General features: G+C 38.1%; 1 protein-coding gene across 5 annotated transcripts in view; it reads right to left on the bottom strand.

Moving 5' to 3' along the window:
* CCDC152 (coiled-coil domain containing 152) overlaps window positions 1–26,312 on the bottom strand; it is a 61,148-nt gene extending 34,836 nt beyond the window's left edge. Inside the window, exons 1-5 of one of the 5 annotated variants that reach the window (XM_008262157.4) lie at window positions 26,183–26,312; window positions 19,823–19,911; window positions 16,635–16,740; window positions 8,493–8,561; window positions 2,828–2,892 (exon numbers count right to left, since the gene is read on the bottom strand). In XM_008262157.4, coding sequence (XP_008260379.1) covers window positions 2,828–2,892; window positions 8,493–8,561; window positions 16,635–16,740; window positions 19,823–19,911; window positions 26,183–26,192 — 339 coding nt within the window. In that variant the 5' untranslated portion in view covers window positions 26,193–26,312. Of the gene's footprint in view, window positions 1–2,827; window positions 2,893–8,492; window positions 8,562–16,634; window positions 16,741–19,822; window positions 19,912–20,011; window positions 20,133–22,120; window positions 22,328–22,349; window positions 22,451–26,182 lie in introns of those variants that run through there. The other 4 variants (XM_051853510.2, XM_051853508.2, XM_051853507.2 and 1 more) reach the window with 4 other exon arrangements.
* Window positions 26,313–27,637: the final 1,325 nt, after the last annotated feature.

Raw genomic sequence — 27,637 nt, 5'->3', positions numbered from 1 at the left:
GACAGAGAGAGAAAGGTCTTCCTTTGCCGCTGGTTCACCCTCCAATGGCCGCCGCTGCAGCCGGCGCACCGCGCTGATCCTGGCAGGAGCCAGGAGCCAGGTGCTTTTCCTGGTCTCCCATGGGGTGCAGGGCCCAAGCACCTGGGCCATCCTCCACTGCACTCCCTGGCCACAGCAGAGAGCTGGCCTGGAAGAGGGGCAACCGGGACAGAATCCGGCGCCCCAACCGGGACTAGAACCCGGTTTGCCGGCGCCGCAAGGTGGAGGATTAGCCTATTGAGCCACGGCGCCGGCTAGAAATAAGAATTATAAATAAATATGCAACCAACACTGGAACACCCAATTTTATAAAGCAAACATGATTAGATCTAAGGGGAGAAACAGTTGGGGACTTCAACACCTATCTTTTTTTTTTAAGGATTATTTATTGGAGAGGCAGAGTTGACACACATGCAGAGGGAGAGACAGAGAGTGAGGTTTTGCATTCGCTTGTTTACTCCCCAAATGGCCGCAATGGCTAGAGCTGGGCCTATCAAAGCCAGGAACCAGGAGCTTCTTCTGGGTCACCCATGCACTTGGGCCATCTTCCACTGCTTCCCCAGGCCATAAGCAAAGAGCTGGATCAGAAAAGGAGCAGCAGAGACACAAACTGGCACCCATAAGGGATGCGGGCACAGCAGGTGGAGGCTTAGCTTACTACTCACAGCGCTGGCTGGCCCAACACCCCACTTTTATCAATGGGCAGATCATCCAGATAAAAAAAAATCAATAAAGAAACAAAGGAATTAAATTATATTATAGACCAAATGACTTAACAAACATCAGAGCATTACACACAATAGCTTTAGAATTCACACTCTTCTCATTAGCACCTGGAACATTCTCCAGGATAGAACATATATTAGTGCAGAAGACCATCCTTAATAAACTTTCAAAAATCAAAATCACATATATTATCTTTATTATATTTCAATTAAAAAATAAAAAAATTCCAAAGGATAGCCTCTGGTTGTATAAAACTCGAGTATTCTCTATACACATGTTATAAAAATCCTCCCTGCCTTGCAAATATTTCCATTAAGTACTTCCTGAATTTGTTCTTCACAAGTTTGGGATGTGCTTGGCAAATTTTGTACTAATGAATTCTCTTGGACAAAGGTCATTTTTTAGTTTGCCTTCATTAGCAGTTAATTAAGAAATTCAGAATGTTAGGTTGTGATGTTTCCTCCTTAATTTCCAGTCCTCTGAAATTTCCTTTTGAATTCCAAACAAAGCAGTATTCTGGGACTTAAAGCTTTAGAAGGGATATAAGGTAAAAATTTCTCCCTCTGTCTTCCTACTCCAACTAAAACCTGAACTTGCCATCTACTGTTGAACTCTAGATTCAATACACAGGAGGAATGGAGAAAGGATAAAGGAAAAAGAAAAGAGTAGGATGAATTCCAGAGGTACTTACATTACCTTAAAATTGGTGGTTAACAGTTAATTTTTACAAAGCACAGTTAGAATACTTTTTATTACTGCTGAGTATTACCCAGAAGTTCTGAAGATGTTTCTAGAAACAGCTTGTGTTCTTTTCATATGCTCCTTAAATGAGAAACCAGACAGAATTTAGAGAAGGGTTTTCATATTGAAGCCTGTTTTAGATCCAGCTTGAGTTTTGGAGTTCTTAGATCTGCCATAATTTGACATTTTGGCTCTTTGGAAATGAAAAAATTAGCATAATAAATCCCAAAGTCTTTTAGGATCCCAAAGGGCAGAAACATGTGAACTGCTATTTATTAAGCACTTTCTATGACTTTTTTTAGACACTGTACTATAAGAGGATACTTAGAAAAGTTCTTGGAAAATGGAATTAAAATAAAATTAATGCTTTGTGTAAAACATTCTGAAATCTACACATTCAGCAGATCCTCAGAAAGTTCACAGAAAATGTGAATTATGAACAGTTTCAAATATTTTTGCACCAAAATAAGCTTATCTTTTAGTTCTATTTCCATGAGCTTTTTGAAGTACTCTCATTTGTTCTAAAACTGCTATCACTATATTCCTATAGGTATGGTTGTCCTGTAAAGGCATTTAATTTGTGATCCATGTAAAATACTCCCTTCATTTAGATGGTGAAGTGATTACCCAAATCAGAAAAGTACACATACATTTTTATACATATATTTTTATACATTTATACTTTATTATAAAAGTTTCAAAATAGCTAATCAAACATTATTTTAAGGTAAAAACTCTACTGTTCCAATAGGTATGATTGCCCTTTAAAGAGATTTAATTTGTGATCCATGTAAAATACTCCCTTCATTTATTGGTGCAATGATTACCCAAATCATAAATAGTATGCATATATTACATTATTATAAAAATTCAAAATAATAATCAATAGATTACTTTATGGTAAAGACTATTAACACAAATGAAAATATATAGCAAAATAACTGCAGCTCTTTGTGGTAGAAGCAAAAAATAATGTACATGATATATTAAGTAGATTACATTTTATAGAGACATTAGACTTCTCAAAATTTGTATTGCTCTTAAAAATAAATGTTCATTTTTTAAAGATTATGTATTTACACACAAAGTTTGTGGGAAATGGAATTAAAAGATAAGTTTATTTTAGTGCAAAATAAATCTGAACTTCAGACATAGTTTTTCCATAATGTGTGTTTTCCATGAACTTTTTGAAGATTCTTTGTATGCACTTTTGTGTATAAACAAAAATATTTGGCTGTGCTTATTAATCATCTCTTTTTTTTAATTTGTAAAGATAATGCTTTACAGATACTTGCTCAAGTATAATGATACATAAATTCACCTGTTCATGAGATTTTAACTTTTCTTTTATAAGATCAGCAGTTCTTTTCAGTTGTTCATTTTCACCTGCATAAAAATAAAAAAAGAACATTGTAATACATGTCACTTTTCAATTAATATATGATCATTTTAACATTTTAGCTTCAACTCAGGTATGTATTCAACAAATATTTATCTTCTGCTGTGTTAGATCCTAGGAATGTAGAAGCAGTTATTGCTCTTCAAAGATAGACATAGATGTATAAGTAGTTGCATGTGTTGAGAATGATGGCAATGTAACTGAAATACTGTGGGAATCTGTGGAAAGAAAGACTAGGTCAGCTTGAAGTCAGGAAAGGATTTCAAGAAAAGAAAATTCCTGTATCAGGGGAAGGCATTTCAGACACACAAAACTGCAAAAAAGAACTTAGGCTTGCGTGAATACAGCACTTTTGGAAAAACTAAAATTCAAGCACAACTGCTGGAAAATAAAATGTGAGAAGGGGACACTATTCTATCACTCAAGTGGACATATTCTAAATGAAATACTCCGGGGCCAGCACTGTTGCTCAGCGGGTTAACGCCCTGGCCTGAACCACCGGCATCCCATATTCCCAGCTGCTCCACTTTCAATCCAGCTCTCTGCTGTGGCCTGGGAAAGCAGTACAAGATGGCCCAAGTCCTTGGGTCCCTGCACCCACATTGGGGACCCAGAGGAAGCTCCTGGCTCCTGGCTTTGGATCGGCACAGCTCCGGCTGTTGCAGCCAATAGGGGAGTGAACCAGTGGATGGAAGACCTCTCACTCTCTCTTTGCCTCTCCTCTCTCTGTGTTAACTCTTTCAAATAAATAAATAAATCTTTTAAAAAAATGAAATACTGGATTCTTTTTAAATATGTGATTTTATTTTTTACACAGAAACCTTGTATTTAGGGAATAAAAACTTGGTGCATTTCAGAAATACAAATTTAGGAACATAGTAATTCTTCCCACTGTACCCCACTCCCAACCCCCACCTCCACCCCTCTTCCTCCTTCCACTCCTATTCTTATTTGTATTATTTTTTACTAAGACTTAGTTTCAATTAAATTTATAATATATTCAATTAACTCTATACTAAGTAAGGAGTTCAATAAATAGCATGAAAAAAACTGTTCCTGTTGAGACAAGGGCTGTTCAAAGTCACTGCATTTCAAAATGTCAATTCCACTTGCGTAGCTTACTTTTTAGGTGCTCTATTAGTTATCACAGATCAGAAATAACATATGGTATTTATCCTTTTTAGACTGGCTTATTTCACTGAGTATGATGTTTTCCAATTTCATTCATTTTATCGCAAATGACAAGATTTCATTTTTATTTTACCACTATGTAGTTTTCCATGGTGTATGTATCCCATAATTTCTTTATCCAGTCTTCAGTTGATGGGTATTTGGGTTGATTCCATTCTTAGCTATTGTGAATTGAGCTGGGGAACAAATACATTGGGGTACAAATAACTCTTTCATATGCTGATTTTTAATTGCCTTGGGTAAATTCCCAGGAGAGGGATGGCTGGTTCACATAGTAGATCTATATTCAGCTTTCTGAGGTATCGCCATACTGTCGTCCACAGAGTTTACATTTCCACCAACAGTGGATTAGGGTATCTTTGTCCCCACATGTTTGCCAGCATTTTTCGTTTGTTGATTTCTGTATAAAAGCCATTCTAATGGGGGTGAGGTGGAACCTCATTGTGGTTTTGATTTGCATTTCCCTGATGGCTAGTGTTTCTGAACATTTTTTCATGTGTCTGTGGCCATTTGGATTTCTTCTTTTGAAAAATGTTTAAGTCCTTTGACCACTTCTTAACTGGGTTGTTTGTTTTGTTGCTGTTGAGTTTCTTGATCTCTTTATATATTCTGGTTATTGATCCTTTATTGGTTGCATGTTTTACAAATAATTTCTCCTGAAATTTAACTGAAAAGTGATCCCTGTTAAATATAAGAGTGGGAATAAGAGAGGGAGGAGATGTACAATTTGGGACATGCTCAAGCTGACTTGCCTCAAACGGTGGAGTTAGAAACGTGCCAGGGGATTCCAATTCAGTCCCATGAAGGTGGCATGTACCAATGCCATCTCACTAGTCCACACGATCAATTTCTGTTCACAATTGATCATAATGATAGCACTAAGAACCAAAGGGATCACATAAAAAAGACTAGTGTCTGCGAATACTAACTGATAGAATCAAAAAGGGAGAGAATGATCCAACATGGGAAGCGGGATACACAGCAGACTCATAGAATGGCAGATGTCCTAAACAGCACTCTGGCCTCAGAATCAGCCCTAAAGGCATTTGGATCTGGCTGAAGAGCCCATGGGAGTATTTCAGGCCTGGAAAGTCAAGACACTCTGGCAAAAAACAAACAAACAAACAGACAACCTATATGAAAGATCTCTGTGAGTGAGATCCCAGTGGAAAGAACAGGTCATCAAAGAAGGAGGTACCTTTCTCTGAAGGGAGGAGAGAACTTCCATTTTGACTATGACCCTGTCTAAATATGATCAGAGTTGGTGAACTCAAAAGGCCTCCATAGCCTTGGAAACTCATGACAAGAGCCTAGGGAGATTACTGATGCCATAAACAAGAGTGTCAAATTGTTAAGTCAACAACAGGAGTCACTGTGCACTTACTCCTCATGTAGGATCTCTGTCCTAAATGTGCTGTATATTGTGATTTAATGCTATAACTAGTACTGAAACAGTATTTTACACTTCTTGTTCTGTGTAGGTGCAAACTGTTGAAACCTTACTTAATATCTGCTAAACTGATCTTCTGTATATAAAGATAATTGAAAATGAATCTTGATGTGAATGGAATGGGACAGGGAGCGGGAGAAGGGAGGGGTGCAGGTGGGAGGGAAGTTATGGGGGGGGGGAAAGATTGTAATCCATAAGCTGTACTTTGGAAATTTATATTAATTAAATAAAAGTTAAAAAAAAAACAGATTCAGAAAAAAAAATTTCTCCCATTCTGTCAGTTGCCTCTTAACTTTACTAAGTGTTTCTTTTGCAGTGCAGAAGCTTCTCAATTTGATGTAATCCCATTTGTTAATTTTGACTTTGATTGCCTGTGCTTCTGAGGATTTTTCTAAGAACTCTTTGCCTATATTAATGTCTTGTAGGATTTTCCCCATTGTTATTTAGTAATTTGATGATGTTGAGGCATTGATTATGTTCTTAAATCCATTTTGAGGGGAGTTTTGTGTAAGGTGTAATATAGAGGTCTTGCATCATATGTCTGCAAATGGAGATTCATTGTTCCCAGCACCATTTGTTAAAGAGACTGTCCTTGCTCCAGGAATTGGTTTCAGCTCTTTTGTCAAAGCTATGTTGATTGTAGTTTCATGGGTGATTTATAGCAATTCTATTCTGTTCCATTGTTCTATCCATTTATTTTTGTACCAGTACCAGATTGTTTTAATTATAATTGCTCTGTAGTATGTCTTTAAATCGGTATTGTCATGCCTTTGGCTTTGTTTTTGTTGTATAAGATAGCTGTAGGTATTCAAGGTCTCCTGTTTTTCCATGTGAATTTCAGCATCATTTTTTCTATATATCAGAATGTCTTTAGTATTTTAATTGGTATCCCATTCAACCTGTAAATTGCTTTGGGTAGTATGGACATTTTGATGACATTGATTCTTCCAATCGATAAACATGGAAGATTATTCCATTATTTCTTGTGTCTTCTATTTTTTTCTTTAAAGTTTTATAATTCTCATTGCAGAGATCTTTGACATCCTTGGTTAAATTTATTCCAAGGTATTTGATCTTTTTTTGTTGCTATTTTGAATGGGATTGATCTTAGAAATTCTTTCTCAGTAGTAGCATTGTTTGTATATAGATGAGCTATTGATTTTTCTGTGTTGATTTTTATATCCTTCCACTTTACCAAACTCTTATGTGAGTTCCAATAGTCTCTCAGTGGAGTCTTTTGGGTCCCCTATATATATATATATATATATATATATATATATATAAAATCATTTCATCTGCTAATAGGGATAGTTTGACTTCCTCCGTCCCAATTTGTATCTTTTTTATTTCTTTTTCTTGCTTCATGGCTCTGGCTAAAACTTCCAGGACTATATTGAATAGCAGTGTTGAGAGTGGGCATCCTTCTCTGGTTCTGGATCTCAGTGGGAATGCTTCCAATTTTTCCCCATTCAATAGGATGCTATCCATGGGTTTGTCATAAATTGCTTTGATTGTGTTGAAGAATGTTCCTTCTATACCCAATTTTCTTAAAGTCTTTGGATTTTTTAATAGGCTACCGGGAGTCATCAATGAATTTTGAACAATGAATATACGAATATGGAGTTATATACTAAAAAGAGTATCTGGGAATGTGGATAATGATCAATATTCTATCTCACTTATTTATATACAGTACTTTCTTATATGATAAAGGTAGAGGCTAAAGCAAGTGTTGTGGCACAGAGGGTTAAGGCATCACTTGGGATGCTAGCATCCCATATTGGAGTACCTGGGTACAAGTCCAAATTTGGCTTCTGGTCCAGCTTCCTGGAAGGCAGCAGAAATTGGCTCATTTACTTTGCGCTCTGCTATTATGGAAGGCCTGGATGGAGTTCCTGTCTCCTGGATTAAGCATAGCCCAATCCTTATAAGTATTTGGGGAGGGAACTGGAGGATGGAACAATACTCTTTCTATTGCTCTGCCTTTCAAATAAGTAAAAATAAATAATATTTTTAAAAGCAGAGGCTTAAGATGATAAATGCTTATTTCAAAGGAGTTTTATGTTGGAAAGGACCTTTAAGAGCATTTAGTTTAATAATCTCTAATAAACTCAAAGAAAATTTCACAGTCTTCCCACAGCTGAATCAGAATACTTAGTTGCTCTGTTTCCTGAATGGCAGGCCTCTTAAAAGTAGGATAATGGTAGGCATTTAGCCTATCAGTTAAGATGCTCAGATCCCATATAGGAGTATCTGGGTTTGATTTACAGTTCTAGTTCCTGGCTCCAACATTCTGCTAATGACGACCCTGGGAAGGCAGTGGTGATGGTTCAAGTACTTGGTTTTTCCATCACCCATGAAATTTGGTTCCCAACTTCCAGCTTTGGCTTAGGTTTAGCCTAGCTCAAGTTGTTGCAGGCATTTTAAGGAGTGACCAGTAGATGGGAGTATCACGTGTTCTGTCTCTCTCTCTCTCTTCCTCTCTGTCCCTAGGTGTCTGTCTCTCAAAATGATTTTTTTAAAAAATGAACAAGAATGTCAATAAAGATATACTGAATATGTTGGCTTCACTGTTAATGTAGTCTTAGTCTAAGACAAAAAATTAAATGATAATTTATCACTGAGTTTTGAATAGTTTAGTCGTGGTTTAAGTAGTAAATACCCACTTTTCAAAACTGAAGTTTTTAAAAATCATTGCTACTGAAAATAAATATACTAAAGAATTGGTTTGAACTACTGTAAAACATCTCTTGAAATTTCTATAAGAGAATGTTACCAAATTGTTCTATTCAGTACAGCATTTATTTCATAATCATATTGGAACTATAGTACTAATAAGAGTCTTTCCTTTAGATAATAAATTGAATAAGATCAAATTAAAATGGACTTATTGTTAATGACACAAAAAATTCCCTAGAGGTGCTCAAGTAAATCATGTTACTTTACCTTTCAAATTGTGTTGATATTCAATGGTCTGTTGTAACCCTTTTATCATATTATGAAGAGTAGTACATTCTAAAACAAAAAGAAAAACTTATTTGTAAATGCTTTCATTTTGGAATAATTCTCTCAGTTGAAATAATTAAAATAATATTTACTTGATAATTAAGAAATCTTAAAAGCAATTAGGCATCTCAAAATAAATTATATAATGATTTTAAAGTTTGATTTATTTATTTGCTTTATTTGAAAGGCAGACTGACAGGGATATAAAGAGAGAAATACAGAGCTTTCATCTGCCGGTTCATTCTCCAAATGCCCGCAACAGCTGGTGCTTGATCACGTTGGAGCCAGGAGCCCCAAGCTCTATCTGAGTCTCTCATATGGGTGGCAGGGATGCAGTTCTTGAGCCATCACCTGCTGCTTCCCAGGATGCATATTAGCAGGAAGCTGAATTAGAAGCAGAATGAGGACTCAAATTCGGGCACTACAATATGTGATGCTGGCATCACAAGTAATGCTTTAACCATTGTGTCAAATGCCCACCACATATATAGTAAAATTGTAATGAAGCTTTCAAATCAAATGAATTTCAAGATTTAGTAATGAGTTTTCTAAAGCATGATAGAGTAGGGATGCTCCCATGTACCTTAGCAATTTCTGCCCTATAAATGTCATACCTGAACATATGTGGGAGGCTATGAGGGGTGCATAAATACAAATTTTCCATGAAACTATACTCTAAGGAAAGAAATTATGTAAACTTTTGTGCAAAACAAAAGACGGCCAGAGTTGGTAAGAATGTGTTGGACAATGTTTTCCTTACTGTCCTTCAACTTTTCCTCTTGATACTCATGCCTGAGTCTTTCTTTCAATGATTTACTTATTTACTTATTTGAAATGCAGAGTTATAGGGGTAGGTAAGGAGCGAGGAAGGGAGGAAAGGAAAGCGGGGAGGGAGAGAGAGAGAGAGAGAGATCTCTTCCATGCACTGGTTAATTTCCCAAATGGCCGCAATGGCCAGGGCTGGTCTGGGCCAAAGTCAGGAGTCTGGAACTCTGTTCAGGTCTCCCATGTGAGTGGCAGGGGCCCACACAATTGGGCCATCTTTTACTAGATTGGAAACAGAACAGACAGGGCTCAAATGAGAGCTCAAATATGGGATGCTGGCTTCCTAGGTGGTGACTTAAATTGCTGTGTCACAGTGTAGTCCCCAACAGCCACATCTTTGAGGGGGAAAAATAGTGGTGGAAATTTGTATGGCTTTAGAAGTCCATTTGGCTATTAAGTACACAACAGAAGACTATTTTTTGTCTTGTCCACTATTTCACACTAGTATTTATTTATTTATTTTTAGAGATGTACTTATTTACTTGAAAGACAGAGTTACAGAGAGGCAGAGGCAGAGAGAGAGAGAGATCTTCAATCCACTGGTTCACTCCCCAAATGGTCACAACAACCTGAGCAGGGCCAATTCAAAGCCAGAAGCCAGGAGCTTCTTCTGGGTCTCCCATAAGAGTGCATGTACCCAAGGACTTCAGCCATTTTCTGTTTTCCCAGGTCACAGCAGAGAGCTAGATCAGAAGTGGAGCAGTCGGGACTTGAACTGGTGCATAGATGGGATGCTGGCATTGCAGGCAGTGGCTTTACCTGCTACAACACGGCGCTGGCCCCTCATGCTAGTATTTAAAACAGCTGTGGTACACAGTAGGAAATCTACAAATATTTGTTGAATGACTGGTGGATATATAGGTGATATCACAGTAAGCTAGAACAGGGGAGGAATAAATGGAGAATCTGTGGCCCGAAAATAAAGTTTATTTTATTGACTGAATGAAAGAACCAATATTGTAATAGGGCAATGAAAAAATTCTCATCTTTCAATGAAAGTGTCTGCCCTAAGTCACCATATGCTTTATTCAACTATGCTTATATAAAACAAAGTATTTTGCAGAAATTAAGTTTTCTGCAGATACAAGATCTTACTATTGTTGTCTTTTACTTCTTTCTACCCTCATACTGTCATCACTACCATTAGGGCAAAGCTCAAACTAGCCTTTGTTGTCTCTATTTTCCCATTTGGAATGGTGATTAAATTACATATGGCCATTTGCTGCTTTGTGTATAGTGCTTTGCTAATTGTTATAATTTAAAAATTATAAATGTATAATCAATGTCATCACTTGTCTTTTTGTCTTTTAGAGTAATGAATCCAGCAATTCATCAGTTACAGTAGCTGTAGTTGAAACTATGTCACTAATCAGCAAATTGAAAACAGAGCCCTATAACTGAAAGTATAGATGCTTTAAAAATGTGAGATTTGGGAGCAGTACCTAGATGGCAGAATAGGGAGGTAGCTTACTGCTCTAGTCTAGGGCAAGATAGTTAAAAAATAGTGGAGAGAATACAATCTCATGCAAAGAGTTAGGGAGAAAATGACAGAGAAAACTCCACACAAATTAGAGGGACATTGTGGATTTACATGGAGGGTATGGATGCGCAAACTCAGGACCCTAGCAGCCGAGAGCCTCAGCACCAACATTGGAGAGTGAGGTGAGAGCAGACTGCAGCAGCCCAAGCCACTGGTGATAAAGGTGCAGGAAGAGCCTGGGGTGAATCTGGCTTAGAGCCCTGTGGTGGATGGTGTATCTGCCAACCTAGAGGAAAAAAAAAAGATGGCACGTTTCTCTTTTTCTGGCCACCCAGCACCAGTGTCCTCTAACTAGCCAAGAGCAGGCAGGTGTGATTTGTAACTGCTGGACATTGATTTAAAAAATTGATCGTAAGATTACATAAAAGTAATCAGATGCAAATGCACGAACTACTGAAATCCATACAGGACCTGAAAGAAAATTTCTCCCATGAACCTGAGATCTTAAAGAGAAAGAAATGAAATGAAGAACTCAATAGAGCAAATATAAAATATGCAGTAGAGAGCCTTAATGACAGAATTGGTGAAGCAGAAGAATGAATATTGGACTTAGAAGAGAAAGCACAGGAAATGATACAGTCAAACCAAAGACAAAAAGAGGAAATTAGAAAACTAAAAAACACTGTTGGGAATCTACAGGATTCTATAAAATGACCCAACATATGGGTTCTAGGAGTTTCTGAAGGTGTGGAAAGAGAGAAAGGATTCAAAGGACTTTTTAGTGAAATAATAACAGAAAACTTCCCTAATTTTGAGAAAAAAATTTTTCTCATGAAACTGAAATTTTAAAGAGAAGTCACAATGAAATATTGGAAGTGAAGAAATCAGTAGAACAAATAAAAAAATGCAATGGAAAGCCATAACAGAATCAGTGAGACAAAAGGAAGAATATCTGAATTGGAAGACAAAAAAGACAAATCTCTGAACATTTTACAGTCAGACCAAAAAAAAAAAAAAAAAAAAAAAAAAAGAAGAAGTAGAAGAAGAAGAAATTAGAAAACTAAAAAACAGTGTTGGAGTTCTATGTGATACTATCAAATAACCCAATATAAGGGTCTTATGAGTTTCTGAAGGCGTGGAAAGAGAGAATGGATTAAAACACCTTGAAATAATTACAGAAAACTTCCCTAATTTGGAGAAAGAAAGGGATGTCCAAGTTCAGAAAGCACACAGAACTCCTAATAGACATGACCAGAAAAGATCTTCACCACAACATATTGTAGTCAAACTCTCCACAACAAAATATGAAGAAAATATTCTAAAACGTGTATGAGAGAATTGCCAGATTACTTTCAGAGGATCTCCAATTAGACTCACAGCTGACTTCTCATCAGAAACTCTACAGTCTAGGAGAGCATGTGAGATATATTCTAAGTCTAAAGAGAAAAAACTGTCAACCCAGAATATTGTACCCTGCAAAGCTCTCATTTATGAATGAAGGTGAAATAAAGACTTTCCATAACAAGCAGAAGTTGCAAGAATTTCTCACCACTCATTCAGCCTTATGAAGGATGCTTAAGGATATGCTACAGAAACACAGAAACATGGTCATCACTACAAAAGAATGTGAAGGCAGAAAATCTCCCAGTAAAAGTACAAAGGAAATTCAAAGTAAAAGATAAGAATATTTATCAAAAAATGACATGGCAAAGTTGTTACTTATCAATAGTCAACCTTGAATGTAAATGGACTCAACTATTCAATTAAAAGATACAGACTGGCTGCATGGATTAAAAACTAAGACCCATCTATTTGCTGCCTACAAGAAACACATCTCACCAACAAAGATACAGACTGAAAGTGAAAGGATGGAAAAAGATACTTCAGGCTAATGGAAACCAAAAAAGAGCTGGTGTAGCCATTTAAAATCAGACAAAATAGACTTTAACACAAATACTGTTGAAAGAGACAAAGAAGGGCACTGTGTAATGATTAAGGGATCAATTCAACAGGAAGTGACATAATAAAAGTATACACACTCAATTACAAGGTGCCTGGTTATCTAAATGGAGACTTAGACTACAATATAATAGTATTGGGGGACTTCAATACTTCACTTTCAGCAATGGACAGATCAACCTGACAAAATAGAGTTAATTGACACTATATACCAAATGGACCTAATGGATATCTACAGAACTTTTCATCCTACAGTTGCAGAACACATATTCTTCTCACCAGTGCATGGAACTTTCTCTAGGATAGACCACATGCTAGGTCATAAAGTAAGTCTCAGCAAATTAAAAAAAGGTCAGGATCATACCATGCGTCTTCTCTGACCACAATGGAATGAAGCTAGAAATCAACAACTCAAGAATCTCCATGGTATGTAAACCCATGGAGACTGAACAACATGCTCCTGAATGAACAGTGGGTAATAGAAGAAATCAAAAGAGAAACTGTTCCTCAACACTTTTTTTTTCATACTATTTGTTGAATACTTAGTATGGAGTTAATCTTATGTGTATAAAGTTAATTGAAAATAGATCTTATTAGTAAAAAATAATGAGAATAAGGAGAAGGAGGAGGAAGAATGGTGGAGTGTGAGTAGAAGGGTGGGTACGGTAGGAACAATTACTATGTTTGTAAAGTTGTATTTATGAAATGCATGAAGCTTTTATTCTCTAAATAAAAGGTCTCTTGGGGAAAAAGTCATTCTAATCAAAGTCTTATGAAGAAAAATGAAACCTACATATGATACTACAATTACTTTGAAATAAAGAATACTAAGCACAGTGGAAAAAAAAAATTTAAATGTGCATTTTCTAAATTTGAACACAAGGTGGCTCTCCCACCATATTTTTTAATGCAATGGATACTGACTTGATATGGAATTTGTCATAAGGCAGGATAACATTCACTAACTTAGAATAATAGTTTTTAATTCTCTTTGATACCTTAATACATATTACGTTTTCCATTGGACTTTACTATGCAGTTTTAAAAACACTATCCAGAAATCAGAGTTGCTATTTCTTATGCTACATAATTTAGTAGATCAGTGATCATGTTGAGCATAAATATAGGCTTTTACATTAACCAGAAATTTGGGAATTAATATATACTTTGTAGAACAATTGGAACTTTTAAACAAAACTATGTATTTAGTGTGGTGGTGTTGTGGCATAGCTTGTAGAGCTGCTGCTTGTGATGCCAGAATCCCATATGTTCCGCTTCTGATCCAACTCTCTGCTACTGGCCTGGAAAAAGCACTGAAAAATGGACCAGGTGTGTGGATCCCTGCCACCTATGTGGGATACCTCGATGGGGCTCCTGGCTTTGGCCTGGCTCAGTGTTGGCTGTTGCATCCGTCTGGGGAGTGAACCAATGCATGGAAGATCTGTTTCTCTATCTCTCCCTCTCTGTAACTCTGACTTTTAAATTAAATAAATAATGTATGTAAAGGAGTTTCTACAGTACTTAGTCTACAGTGCCATCTATAGTATAAATAATACTGCCACTTTGAACTAGTAAAGAAATTCCTCATCTAGCATTAAATATAGAACTTAAATATCCAGATATAATTTTCTTTGTTGAATAAATCCAATTATGTGTAGTTTGTTCTTCCTTTCTAAGTGAATTATTATACACTATGAGAATTAACTATAAAACTTGTTCTCTCTTTTTTTTTTGACAGGCAGAGTTAGTGTGAGAGAGAGAGAGAGAGGGACAGAGAGAAAGGTCTTTCTTTTTCCATTGGTTCACCCCCCAAGTGGCTGCAATGGCCAGCGTGTTGCGGCCGGTGCACTGCGCTGATCCGAAGCCAGGAGCCAGGTGCTTCCTGCTGGTCTCCCATGCAGGTGCAGGGCCCAAGGACCTGGGCCATCCTCCACTGCACTCCCGGGCCACAGCAGAGAGCTGGACTGGAAGAGGAGCAACCAGGACAGAACTGGTGCCCCAACCAGGACTAGAACCCGGGGTGCTGGCGCCATAGGTAGAGGATTAGCCTAGTGAGCCACGGCACCAGCTAAAACTTGTCTTCAAACAGTGCTTTATACTTTGTGTGTCTGTGTGGTGCAAATTCTGGAATTTTTTACTTTGTATAGAGTTAGTCTTCTGTATCTAAAGTTAATTAAAAACTAATCTTAATGAAGAATGGGATGGGAGAAGGAGTAGGAGGTGGGACGGTAGTGGGGGTGGGAGGGCGGGTATGAGGGGAAGAACTGCTTTATTCCTAAAGCTGTACCTATGAAATCTGTGTTTATTAAAGAAAAGCTTTCTTGAAAAAATAGATCTTAGGGTCTGGCGCTGTGGTTCAGTAGGCTAAGCCCTGGCCTGTGGTGCCAGAATCCTATATGGGTGCCAGTTCAAGTCCTGGCTGCTCTTGTTTGAATCCCGCTCTCTGCTATGGCCTAGGAAATCAGTTGAAGATGGCCCAAGTGCTTGAGCACCTGCACCCACATGGGAGTCCCGGAAGAAGCTCCTGGCTCCTAGCTTTGATTGGCTTCACTCTGGCCATTGAGGCCACTGGGAAGTGAACCAGTGGATGGAAGACCTTTCTCTCTCTCTCTTCTTTGTTTGTAACTTTACATATCAAATAAATAAATAAAATCTTTTAAAAATAGATCTTAGTAAAAATTAAGAATGGGAATAGGAGAGGGAGGAGGAGGAGGTGTGGGAGGGCAGGTAAAGTGGGAAGAATCACTATGTTCCTAAAGCTGTATTTATGAAAAGCATGAAGTTTGTATTCCTGAAATAAAAGGCTTCTGGGGGGAAAAAAGTTTACCTAGAAGCATAATGGGCTCTAGGGGCATGTGAATTTTCAGTTTTGGTAGATATTGTTAAACTATATTCTGCAGAGAATTTATCCCCTAGTTAGCAATATATAAGAATGACTGTTTCTCTACATACTTACAAATTAGAATATTAAACATTCTTACCACTGTCAATCTGTTACAAAAATGATAATATAAAATTTATAAATTATGAGAGCTCATATTTTCATTTATTTATGAATCATTTGCTTTTCTTTTTCTGTGGTCCAAAGCACCATGTCCTTTCCTATTGTGCTATTATTACTGGCCTCTCATTAACTTGTCTGTGATATGAGTTGCATACCTGTTGTCATTTGTCTTTCTTTTTCAATCTTTAAAATTAATTTATCTTCTATGAAGAATTTTTCCATTGTTAAATGTCAATTATACTTAGAAATGAAACGAAAAACCATAAGCTGGGTGAAAACCTCTCTAAAACATGTCAGAGAACGGGTTGTTATCCAAAATACGCATAGAACTCTCAGAACTCAACACAGGATAACAATTCAATTAAAAATGAGCTAAAGATGTGAACTGATGCTTCACCAAAGAAGATATACAGATGGCAGGCAAGCACATGACAAAATGTTTAATATCATTTGTCACTAGAAAACTGAAAATTAAAACAATGAGATATTAATACACACCAATTAGAATGGCCAAAATTTAAAAGACTGACAAGGATGTAAAACACATTCATTGCTGATGGGAATTCAAATTGGTACAGCCTCTTTGGAAAATAGTTTGGCAATCTCTTACACAGCTTAAAAGCTTAAGAAGTCTTATAATCTGATCCCCTTGCCCTTGAGGCCATTTGGGGAGTAAACCAATAGATGGAAAATCTCTCTTTCTCTCTCTCTCCATCTCTGTTACTGTGCCTTTCAAACAGCAAGTAAATCTTAAAGAAAAATGGTGCAGCCATTAAAAAAAAAACTAGTATTGTCCATGTAACAAAGAACCAACCTTCTTTAATTGCAACCTCCTTTGTTTGCAATAATTTTAACAAACACTTAGTCTTTTCCAACTTCATTTCCAATATATTATTCTTTCCACTGGTTTCTATCATTTTCTGTAGAAGAAATAGAATATATGTTATTACCAAATAAATGTTGCTCTTTTGATTCTTTTACTGTAGATATGAAGACTAATGAAAATATAAACTGCTTAATAACTGTTAAGTCTAACAGTTAAATCTGGTATATATTTTTAAATAAGTCAACTCCCTGATTTATGTTTAATTTTTTTTTGACAGGCAGAATGGACAGTGAGAGAGACAGAGAGAAAGGTCTTCCTTTGCCGTTGGTTCACCCTCCAATGGCCGCCGCGGCCGGCGTGCTGCTGCCGGAGCACTGCGCTGATCCCATGGCAGGAGCCAGATGCTTATCTTGGTCTCCCATGGGGTGCAGGGCCCAAAGACTTGGGCCATCCTCCACTGCACTCCCGGGCCACAGCAGAGGGCTGGCCTGGAAGAGGGGCAACCGGGACAGAATCCGGCGTCCCGACTGGGACTAGAACCCAGTATGCCTGCGCCGCAAGGCGGAGGACTAGCCTATTGAGCCACGGTGCCACCTGATTTATGTTTAATTTTAAAAGTAACATGGTAAAATTTTATATAGGTAAAACATCACCTAACTTGAAGGCTTTTCTTTCTGACTATTCAACTCACAGTCCTATGGTTGACAATTCCTTGTATATGTTTCCTAAATATGTTATGACTATCAACTATAAAAAGGATCATATTACATTTTATCCTATTTCTTGGCTATTCCACTTAGCCCTATTAACTGGAGATGATGTTATATAAGTATGTGTATGTCCACCTCAATCCTTTCAGCAGCTGCACTGAGTTTCATTTTTGAATATGCTGTAATTTAACTATACTATTGAGGAGAATTTGTGGGTTTTTTCTAAACTTTGTTTTGCTATTACAGCCAAAAACATTTTTGAACTTATATCTTTGGTATTTTATGAACACAATAAGCCTCCATTTATTCATCAAACAGCTTCAAAAATCATCAATTCATGACCTGCCTTGTGTTATCAATACCTCTATCCACAGTCCCAGTCTCATCACTTCAAAATTTATCTCTAAGCAATTTCCTGACATATTATTTCATGTGTAAATGCCATCATATATATTTATTACTAAGTGCTAAGACTTTTAAAATGTGACATAAATACCATTTTAATATAAAAACAATTATTTCCTACTTAGAATGTTTAAGAATATGACATATATTTCCAAAGTAATCTCTGAACTTTGTTGTAATTTCTCTCATATAAACAAAACTTATTTCTTTCTCTTTTCTCTCTTAGTATGCTAAGAATCACTTGGCTAAGCAAATTCAAGTTCATTGTTTAAGAAGAATTCATAACATTACATTAAAATCCCATCATAATGATTTTTTTTTTAAATTTTTTGACAGGCAGCAGAGTGGACAGTGACAGAGAGAGAGACAGAGAGAAAGGTCTTCCTTTACCGTTGGTTCACCTTCCAATTGCCGCCGCAGCCAGTGCGCTGCGGCCGGCGGACCATGCTGATCCAATGGCAGGAACCAGGTGCTTCTCCTGGTTTCCCATGGGGTGCAGGGCCCAAGGACTTGGGCCATCCTCCACTGCACTCCCGGGCCATAGCAGAGAGTTGGCCTGGAAGAGGGGCAACCGGGACAGAATCCGGCGCCCCGACCGGGACTAGAACCTGGTGTGCCAGCGCCGCAAGGCAGAGGATTAGCCTATTGAGCTAATTTATGGCACTGTATGTGTGTGTGAGCAGGTGCACTCACATGTGCAGAGTAAAAAAGGAATAGAGAAGAATGAAAAAGGAAAACTGAGATAGGTCTTATACTCAGTCCTACTCTTGCTTCACAAATTCTCTGCCCAGATGTTTAATTTATGCACCTAAATGTTGTTTCAACATCATTTCAACTCTTCTGCTTAGCAGAGGAAGGGAAAAAACCCAATATTAATTTATATTTATGGGTTTGGTTGACTGTGTGTACAGAGAAGGGGGAAAGGGACTTCAATTTTTAAATTAACTTTTTATTTATTTCTTTTCATTTCTTTGATAGGGAGAGAGAAGAAAGAAGAGAGGCAGCAAGAAATACACATAAACACACACACAAATTATCTTCTATCCACAGGCTCACTTCCCAAGTGCCCACAACAGCTGAAGCTATGAGCTTGGAATTCGATTTCACATGGTGGCAAGGAAATAAGTACTTGAGGCATCATCTATTGTTTCCCTAATTGTGCCCAAATAGGAGGAAATGGATTGGAGGCAGAGCCTGGACTTGAACTAATCACTCCACTATGGGATGTGATTAGTTCAAAATGCATCTTAACTGCTGTACCAAACGCCCACTCCCCAGTTTGGTTTTAAGCAAAATAGAAAAGAGAACATAGAGAACAGAAGAAAACTCTAAAACAAAATTACAGTTACTGGGGTCGGCGCCGTGGCACAATAAGTTAATCTTCCGCCTGTGGTGGCGCCATATGGGCGCCCTGGTTCTAGTCCCGGTTGCCCCTCTTCCAGTCTAGCTGCCTGCTGTGGCATGGGAGGGCAGTGGAGGATGGCCCAGGTGCCTGGGCCCCTGCACCCGCATGGGAGACTAGAAAGAAGCTCCTGGCTCCTGGTTTTGGATGGGCGCAGCGCTGGCTGTGGTGGCCCTTTGGGGAGTGAACCAGTGGAAGGAAGACCTTTCTCTCTGTCTCTCCCTCTCACTATAACTCTATTTGTCAGATAAATAAATAAAATCTTTAAAAAAATTACAGTTACTTGTAACTATAGAATTTTGAAAGATTAGTCTAATTTTTTCTAAAACTATTCCTGAGTTTATGGACATCCTGGACATTTAAGGATGCAGCTTCTCTTTAACTTTACATCAATTATTTGTTCCTTGCTTAAGAAACATTTTAATCTATTAGTACAAATGAATCAAAATCTTAAATACAGAATTAAATATTATTATTAAATATTAAATATTATTAATATTAAAAATTTAAAAGAGAGAGAAAGGTCTTAGCAAAATAATTTGCATTATCTTTACCTTCCTCATTTTTGGGTGCATTTTTCTTTCTTCTCAACTTCATCTATTGGCAAAATCTATTTAATTTTTCCTTATATAATGCAACTGTTTGCTACCCTTACATACCTTTTCCATCTGTGAGAAGTCATTTATAAGCTTGTCAAGATTCACACTGCTGATCTTTTTCATACATCCTTCACTGTCTCGATCCATGCCTGAGCAAATAAAAGGTAGACAGTGTGAAAAACAAATAATAAAAATCTAAAGCAAATAAAAAATGGTCATAATTCAAATATTGAAAGTTTCTGTACTCACAGAGTAACTACTTTGAGCTCCATTTCACTTAAGAGAATTTATATTATTCTCAATGTTAATAATGGTGAAATGTGTTTTCTTCACTCCTTACCACCCCAGCAGAGTTTTCTCTAAACAAATTTAAAATGAGTGCAATTATATGTGCATGCATAGGAAATATTTGTGCCAGTAAACCAAAACGAACTAGTAATTCCATTGTCTTGTACTCATTACTTTGTCATTAGTATAGCTGTACTTAAAATGTAATGCACTGTTACATACAAGTTATGACTTTTAAGTGTAAGTATTCTCTACTTAAGATGCTGCACCTATTTGTTATCATGTCATAAACATTTTCTGATAGTGTCCTTATTTTTCATATTTTGCTCAGTAACCTATTTGGAAAATAAAGAAATTTAAAGTTAATGTGCTCAAAGCAAATTTTTGTTCTTTTTGTTCTTTTATAATTAACTGATGAAGGGAAAAATGAGAGTTTCAGTCTTAGTCTTATGGAACCCGTTGTAAGAAATTATTCAGAATCCCAGAGATAAACTGTTTCAATGAAGATGGAGAGATCGATTGTTGCAAAGTATTCAGCATTCACATTTGGTGATTGATTGGTGTCTACAGGAAATAAAAAATAAGACAATCTGAAAGTATGAGACCCTTGTCTTTAGACAAAGAGGGGAGAGAAATACAAACTTGGAATTCAAGTATTTTACGTTGAAGAAAGAACATGATACATCGTTTTGGTTTAAGAAAGCAGTAACTAGTCCAAAGTAAAGGGAAGGTAAAATTCCTGAAGTAATTACTAAAATAACTTGGGAGAGTATATTTTTTTTAAAAGAAGTACAACCAAAAAATTTGCATGCAATATATTGCTTTAAGAAATCCCAAGTCCTTCTTCATTGTTATATTATTTTGCATTAGCAATTTTAATGGCTTTTAAATGAGAATTTTAGCATGAAATTTGATTTTATTGAATTATCTTTTGTATCACAAATATGAGTGAAACACTATATAAATCCTTTAAGTAGTTAAAACTTTATCGACATTGCAAAAAAAAAATTATTGTATTAGCTTTCCATGACGAATACAGGAAAACTCCTCTGTGTGACAATGAAAAACCAGTTATTTGGTGTTACTGTTACACTTTAATAGAAGTATAGGGTAACTAGAAGAAGTAAGTGCAAAACCTTTTTATTCCAATCTTGGCACTTTAGTCATTAACATTTTAAATAAAAAGGTTTTACTCGGGTTTTGTCTTAGAGCCTGGCTCTACAACTAAATGCACTTTAATCTGAGCTTGATACTCTCCCAAGTCCTTCATCCTCCTAAGACAGTTGGCGTGTTTTTCCTAATAAAACCATCTCTAATATCCCGTCTACTATCATTGCTGCCGAGCCAGTCAATTCATTCCTTCATGGCTCCAGTTTGAGGTACAGCCTTTCAGTGGATAGTCTTGCCGGGTGAAATTAGATGACAACCTCACGATTCAGAGGTTGTCAAATGCTTTTTTCTTTTCCTTTCTCCTTCTCCCCTCCCTTCCCTTTTCTTCCGGTCCCCTTCCTCCCTCCTTCTATTTTCTTTCTTTCATTTATTTACTTGAAATGCAGAGTGACACAGAGCCGGAAAGGAAAGATTTTCCATCCGCTGGTTCCCTCCCCAAATGGCTGCAGTGGCAGGGCTGGGACAGGAGGAAGCCAGGAGCCAGAACTCCATCAGGGTCTCCCATGAGGGAGGCAGGGCCCCAAGCACTAGGGCCATCTTTCAGGGCTTTCCCAGGAGCATTAGCAGGGCGCTGGATCCCAAGCGGAGCAGCTGTAACTCCAACCTCTGCTTTCTCCAGATGCGGTGTTGTGGGCGGAGGCTTAACCCGCAGCGCCACAACGCCAGGCCCAGCGCGTGTCAAATTATTTTGTGAGCAGCAGAGATTGACTTGATATCCAAAGCCCAGCGTCAGCCATCCCCGCAGGTGAATGACAGCCCCTTTTTTTGTCCCTGGCCTCCTGCCCGCTTGCTTGAGTCCCTGGGCTCCCGAGTTCGGTGGGGTCCTGGCTGCCGCTAGCCGGCGCAGGAAGCACAGGCTCGGTCCATTGCTCCCCTCCTCGTGGCCCTCGGTTACTTCACTTAGTTCTGAAGCCTTGGCCGCATCTGCATCCTGGCTGTCTCCATCTCATCTGGGTCTCCTTAAGGGGCCCAACGGAACCGTAGCGCGCAGGCCGAGGACGCCCGTGTGTGACAGGAGTGACAGGGACAAAACCGAATATGGACACAGGGCACTGAGAGGGTGTGAAGGAAAGAGTCCCTACGTGAAAAGTGGAAATTTCGAATCTTCAATAAAGAATTTGGAGCGAACCTGGTGGTCCCAGTCTCAAACTCCGCCTCACCTGCCCTGTGCCGGTCTGCCCCTCACTACTGTCCTCCCCTGGGAATCAGATTCCCTCAACAATGAGTCCGGCCTTCTCCTGGTCCCGCTGGTGCCCTGTCCTAGAGTTCCCACCCGCACCCGCTGCGTTCTTACCAGCTTGGTCCTAACTCCACTTTGGCCTCCCCTCCCCTCCCCTCCCCTCCCCTCCCCTCCCCTCCCCTCCCCTCCTCTCCCTTCTCCTCTCCCCTCCCCTTCTCTCTTTCTCTCTCTCTCCTTCTCTCTCTCTCTCTCTGTTTCTAGACCATGAATTAAAACCCACTGACTTCCAGATGAATAACTGTTTTCTCTTCACCAAAGAATAAATCACACTGCTTTAAGTTCTCATTTATGAGTCTGTGCCATTGATTAAACAATAGTCCACATTTATTCTTCTAGTTTGTAACAGAGGCTTGTAGAGTCTGTTAGTTGATAGGGCTTCCAATCTACACAATTTTGTCCTGATAGTTTGGTGTGGATTCACATCCCACATCTTCTATTTACCAATGGGCAATCATGGGCAAGTTCTTAATTACATGTGCCTTACCTTCTTTATCTGTATCATACAGAGTGATAATAGTGTGTACCACATACAGTGTTGTGATAAGTAATGAAATGATGCATTTAGAGAATAATTAACGGAGTTCCTTGCTTAAAGCAAGTCTTCAAAAATAGTTCTAATAATTTTAAAATGTTATTAAATGACATTTTGTAACTATATTCACTGCCAACTTGGCCCCATCTGTCTGGGTATTTTTTTTTTTTTGAGATGAGGGATTTGATTTTATTAATTAAATTTTCTATATGATGTAAAATTTGGCAAGCAGAAAAATAAAAAAAATGCGGTATGATAATAAGATAACCAACACTGTATTACTTGAAAGCTGGTATAGCACTGTGACAAGAGAAGTTAATTAAAGTAAGAAATGTGGAGTGTTGGCCTCACTCTGCTGCTCTGCTGTTCAAGTAAATCTTTTTCCACATTAGCAATAATGCATGGCGATATTGAAAGTAAATGGCAAGCCAGCGCCTCGGCTCACTAGGCTAATCCTCCACCTAGCGGCGCCGGCACACTGGGTTCTAGTCCCGGTCGGGGCGCCAGATTCTGTCCCGGTTGCCCCTCTTCCAGGCCAGCTCTCTGCTGTGGCCAGGGAGTGCAGTGGAGGATGGCCCAAGTGCTTGGGCCCTGCACCCCATGGGAGACCAGGAGAAGCACTTGGCTCCTGCCTTCGGATCAGCGCGATGTGCCGGCCGCAGTGCGCCAGCCGTGGCGGCCATTGGAGGGTGAACCAACGGCAAAAGGAAGACCTTTCTCTCTGTCTCTCTCTCTCACTTTCCACTCTGCCTGTCAAAAAAAAAAGAAAAATAGATGGCTCCCTTACTTGTGGATTCTGTCAAATTAAATATAAAATGTCATACGGAAATATGACTCATGTCATATTCATTTTTGAAGCAAATCTCTTTTATGACCCATCTAAAATGCTGCCTTCTTCATGATGCATTCACAGACCATATCAATCAGCAGTGGCCTACTTTTTTTTTTTTTTTCCCCTATGCAATATGCCAGGCTCTTTGTGGCATTGTTAGAGCTATTTGAACTGATGTTTTATCTCTCAGGCTGTGGTTTTTATTGGCTTCTGTCAGGGAAGAAACTCTACTTTCCTTTACTTGTATATTTCTCCATAATTCCCAGCATAGGCAGAAAAAAATAAAAAAAGGACAGCACAATAGAAACAAATAAGGAAAAGTTATTAGATTTTTCTAGTTTGGAATGAGTCACAAATTTCTCTTCCAGTTTATAAATGTAAGCACTTTTTAAAAAAATTTCAAAGAATCATAGTGAGTTCAAAATGTGTCTGTCAATGAGAAAGTACATGATTCTTATTTTTTTAAAGATTTATTTATTTGAAAGGCAGAGTTACAGAGAGGCATAGGCAGAGAAAGAGAGAGAGAGAGCGAGCTTCTGTCTGTTGGTTCACTCCCCCAAGTGGCAGCAACAGCTGGAGCTGCGCTGACCAGAAACCAGGAGCCAGGAGCTTCTTCTGGGTCCCCCACATGGGTGCAGGGGTCCAAGGACTTGAGCCATCTTCTACTGCTTTCCCAGGTCATTGCAGAGAGCTGGACCAGAAGTGGAGAAGCTGGGTCTCAAACCAGTGCCCATATGGGATGCCAGCACTGCAGATGGTGGTTTACCCACTTCAACACAGCGCCAGCCCCATGATTTCATCTTTTAAAAGGGAATGATTTTCATAGTTGAATTCAGTTTTATTAATCACTATCTGAGAAAAATTCACTGAATATTTGCTCAGATAGTATTCATTTTCTGATTGATTAACGATTCATTGACTATTCAGGAACTGCCTGAAAAACCATAAAAGAGAAACAAACTGCATTGCTATGTCATACCAAAACAGAAGGTAGTGTTGGAATCCCTTGAAAACATCCTGATTTAGTACGGAAACACATATGCACATTGGCAATTGAAATTAATAGCAACAGATCATTTATATAATTATCTCAAGATGAGTGATATATTTTTTAGGTTACAAACAACTTCATTTACTATTTAAATATTTAAAAGTACTTGCAAGTTATCATCTACTGCAGGTCTAGGCACTAAAGAGAACAAGATGAATAGGATACTCTCTTTTTGCCTAGGATATACTTCTAGGGGATTGAAATCTGATTTATGCTATTGGCAATGTTATTTTGGCATTAGACTCAGCTCATTATTTTTATAACAACAGAACATAATGATGTTCCTTCCATATCATGTCAAGTGTTTAAAAGTGGCTTAGCTAAGCTAGTGAATCCTCTGTTCCAACTATATTAGTCAACTCAGTTCTCTGAATATTCTTACCTCTGTTGAGGGCTTTTTTGTTGTTATTGTTCTGACTTATGAAATTTGCCAGTGACTGATATTCCAGCTTAATATTCCCATGAGTATTTGTTTGTAAAGTGCTGTAATTGGGGGCAGGGGACTACACAAAGTGAAATGTAAGTTAAAAATGAAAGTAAAGCAGAGAAATGAAAAACGAATATGTTCGTCTATAGATGTATAAGGTTGTAGTGTTTCTGTCACAAATTTGGCTTTGAATTCCTATTGTCCAGAATAAAATACGATATGGTTGCAATTACTTAGTTTTCCTTGGGAAAGAGGACAATACACACATTTCACAGAAGGAACAGAGTGTTTCCTGACTTAACCTCTTATCACATCAGGATTCATATAGAAAGCAATGGCTAACTTAACAGGCATATCTCTTAATATTAACCTTAGAGAAAGAAATGAGCTCTCTATGATGGTTTCATAAAAGTATCTCTATTGAAAAGGCCGGTGTAAACTGGCGATGGTAATCATAATGAATTGTGGTATAATGATTCAAAGGGTGACCTTTGGACCAGCAACCTCAGCATCACCTGAGACTGCAAAAATGCAGAATTTCAGATTTAGTAGATCAGGCTCTGCATGTTTATCAAGATTCCCAAGTGAATTATGCTTACAATAATGTTTGAAATGCATTGGTCTTCTAAGAAGAAAGCTTTTAGAGTTTTTCATTTCATTCCTTTCCCTTTTTAAATACTAGCAGCACTTATCTATTTATTTATTCAAGAAATACTTGCTGAGTTCCAAGCATGTTCTGAGATTTGTGAGAACAGTGTAAATAAAGTAGACATGGTCCTTGACCCCAGAGAGCTTACAGTTTAATAGGGGAACTAGATTAATAAAAATGAGTAAATAACCTATAAATTACAATTGTAATTATTTGTATGAAAAAACATAAATTTTGACATAGTAGTTCCTTCTCATCCATTGTTTCACTGTCTGGGGTTTAAGTTACTTCTGGTCAACTGTGGTTCAAAAATATTCATTGGAGCATTCCACAAATAAAACAGTTTGTAACTTAAAGTTCACACTGTTCTGAGAAGTATGATGAAACAATCACACTATTCTACCTCATCCAACTCAGTAGAATCATCTCTTGGTCCAACATATGCACACTCTGTACACTACACATCTATCAGTCACTTTCTAGCTCTCTTGGATAGCAGATCAGTTGTCACTGTATCAAAGTGCTTGTGTTCAAGTAACTCTTATTTTACTTAACAATGGACTACTCTATTGTTTTATTAACACTTTTTCTATTATTAACTATTTTGCCTAATCTATTACTGTGCCTTGTGGGGAGCAACTCGGACTAGACTGTTACTGGAATTAAGACTTATTCTATGCATCTGCTCTCCCACAATATGGTGCTGAGAAGGGAGTAACAACTTCTACGCAGCTGCCTCTTGCCAACTTGAGTGATGACCTGCAGGAGCTGATCCTGCTCCTGATTGGAGGAGAGCAGCGTACTCGGCATGTGGGTAGCAGAGTTGGGATTGGTGGAAGAGGACTATAAAGGAGGAGAGAGACAACATGCACCAGGAACATCTATCTGAAGGAACACCTGAGCAGCCCCCGAGAGAGTGCCGCTCCCCTGCGGAAGTGGGGAAAGTGGCAGGGGGAACCGCCCTTCCACGGAGGTGGAAGGGTTGGTAGCCAACCCGGGAAGAACCAGCAGCAAACCCGGGGAGGGCCGAGCAGACAAAAGAACAGCGCAGGGTCCTGTGTCGTTCCTCCACGAAGAGGGGGAGCGACAGTGCCTAATTTATAAATTAGACTTTACTCTAGATATGTATGTAAAGGAAAAACAACAGTGTATATAGAGTTCAATATTTTTCATAATTTCAGGCATCTATCAGGAGTCTTGGATTGTATCTCTTGCCAATAATGGTGTATTGATCTAAAAAGTGAATGAAAGTTGGTTTGGATGTAGCTGCCTGGGAAAATCTGTCAGTGGATTCGATGAAAGTGAGACTTGAAGGGTACACTAAAAGCCAACAAATAAATGCCAAGATTGGCCTTTGTAGTACCAGCTGGTTTTCTTGACACAATGCTCCTTGCTCTTATCTGTATATCTGGTTCTAATATTTCACTCTCATATTGGGTTTGATTACAACTTCAGAGCCCAGTTCTTCAGCTTCCTGGCTCCTAGCACAACTTGTAATAATAAGTAAAGGAAGTTGTAGGCAGCATTGCCGTGAGGATCTACAGAATGGATTCAAATAAAAAGAGAAAACAGATAAGCAAAAAATCAACAAGCTGAATCTAGAAATGTGAATAAGCAGTATAGGACATATTCTATTTAATGACATCTCATAGTATATCAAATATATTGTTTCAAGTTGCTTAAACA

This window comes from Oryctolagus cuniculus, chromosome 14, assembly GCF_964237555.1.
Source record: "Oryctolagus cuniculus chromosome 14, mOryCun1.1, whole genome shotgun sequence".
In the NCBI taxonomy this organism is placed as follows: Eukaryota; Metazoa; Chordata; class Mammalia; order Lagomorpha; family Leporidae; genus Oryctolagus; species Oryctolagus cuniculus.
Note: the sequence above shows the minus strand (reverse complement) of the source record. Positions and strands in the feature narration are given on the sequence as shown.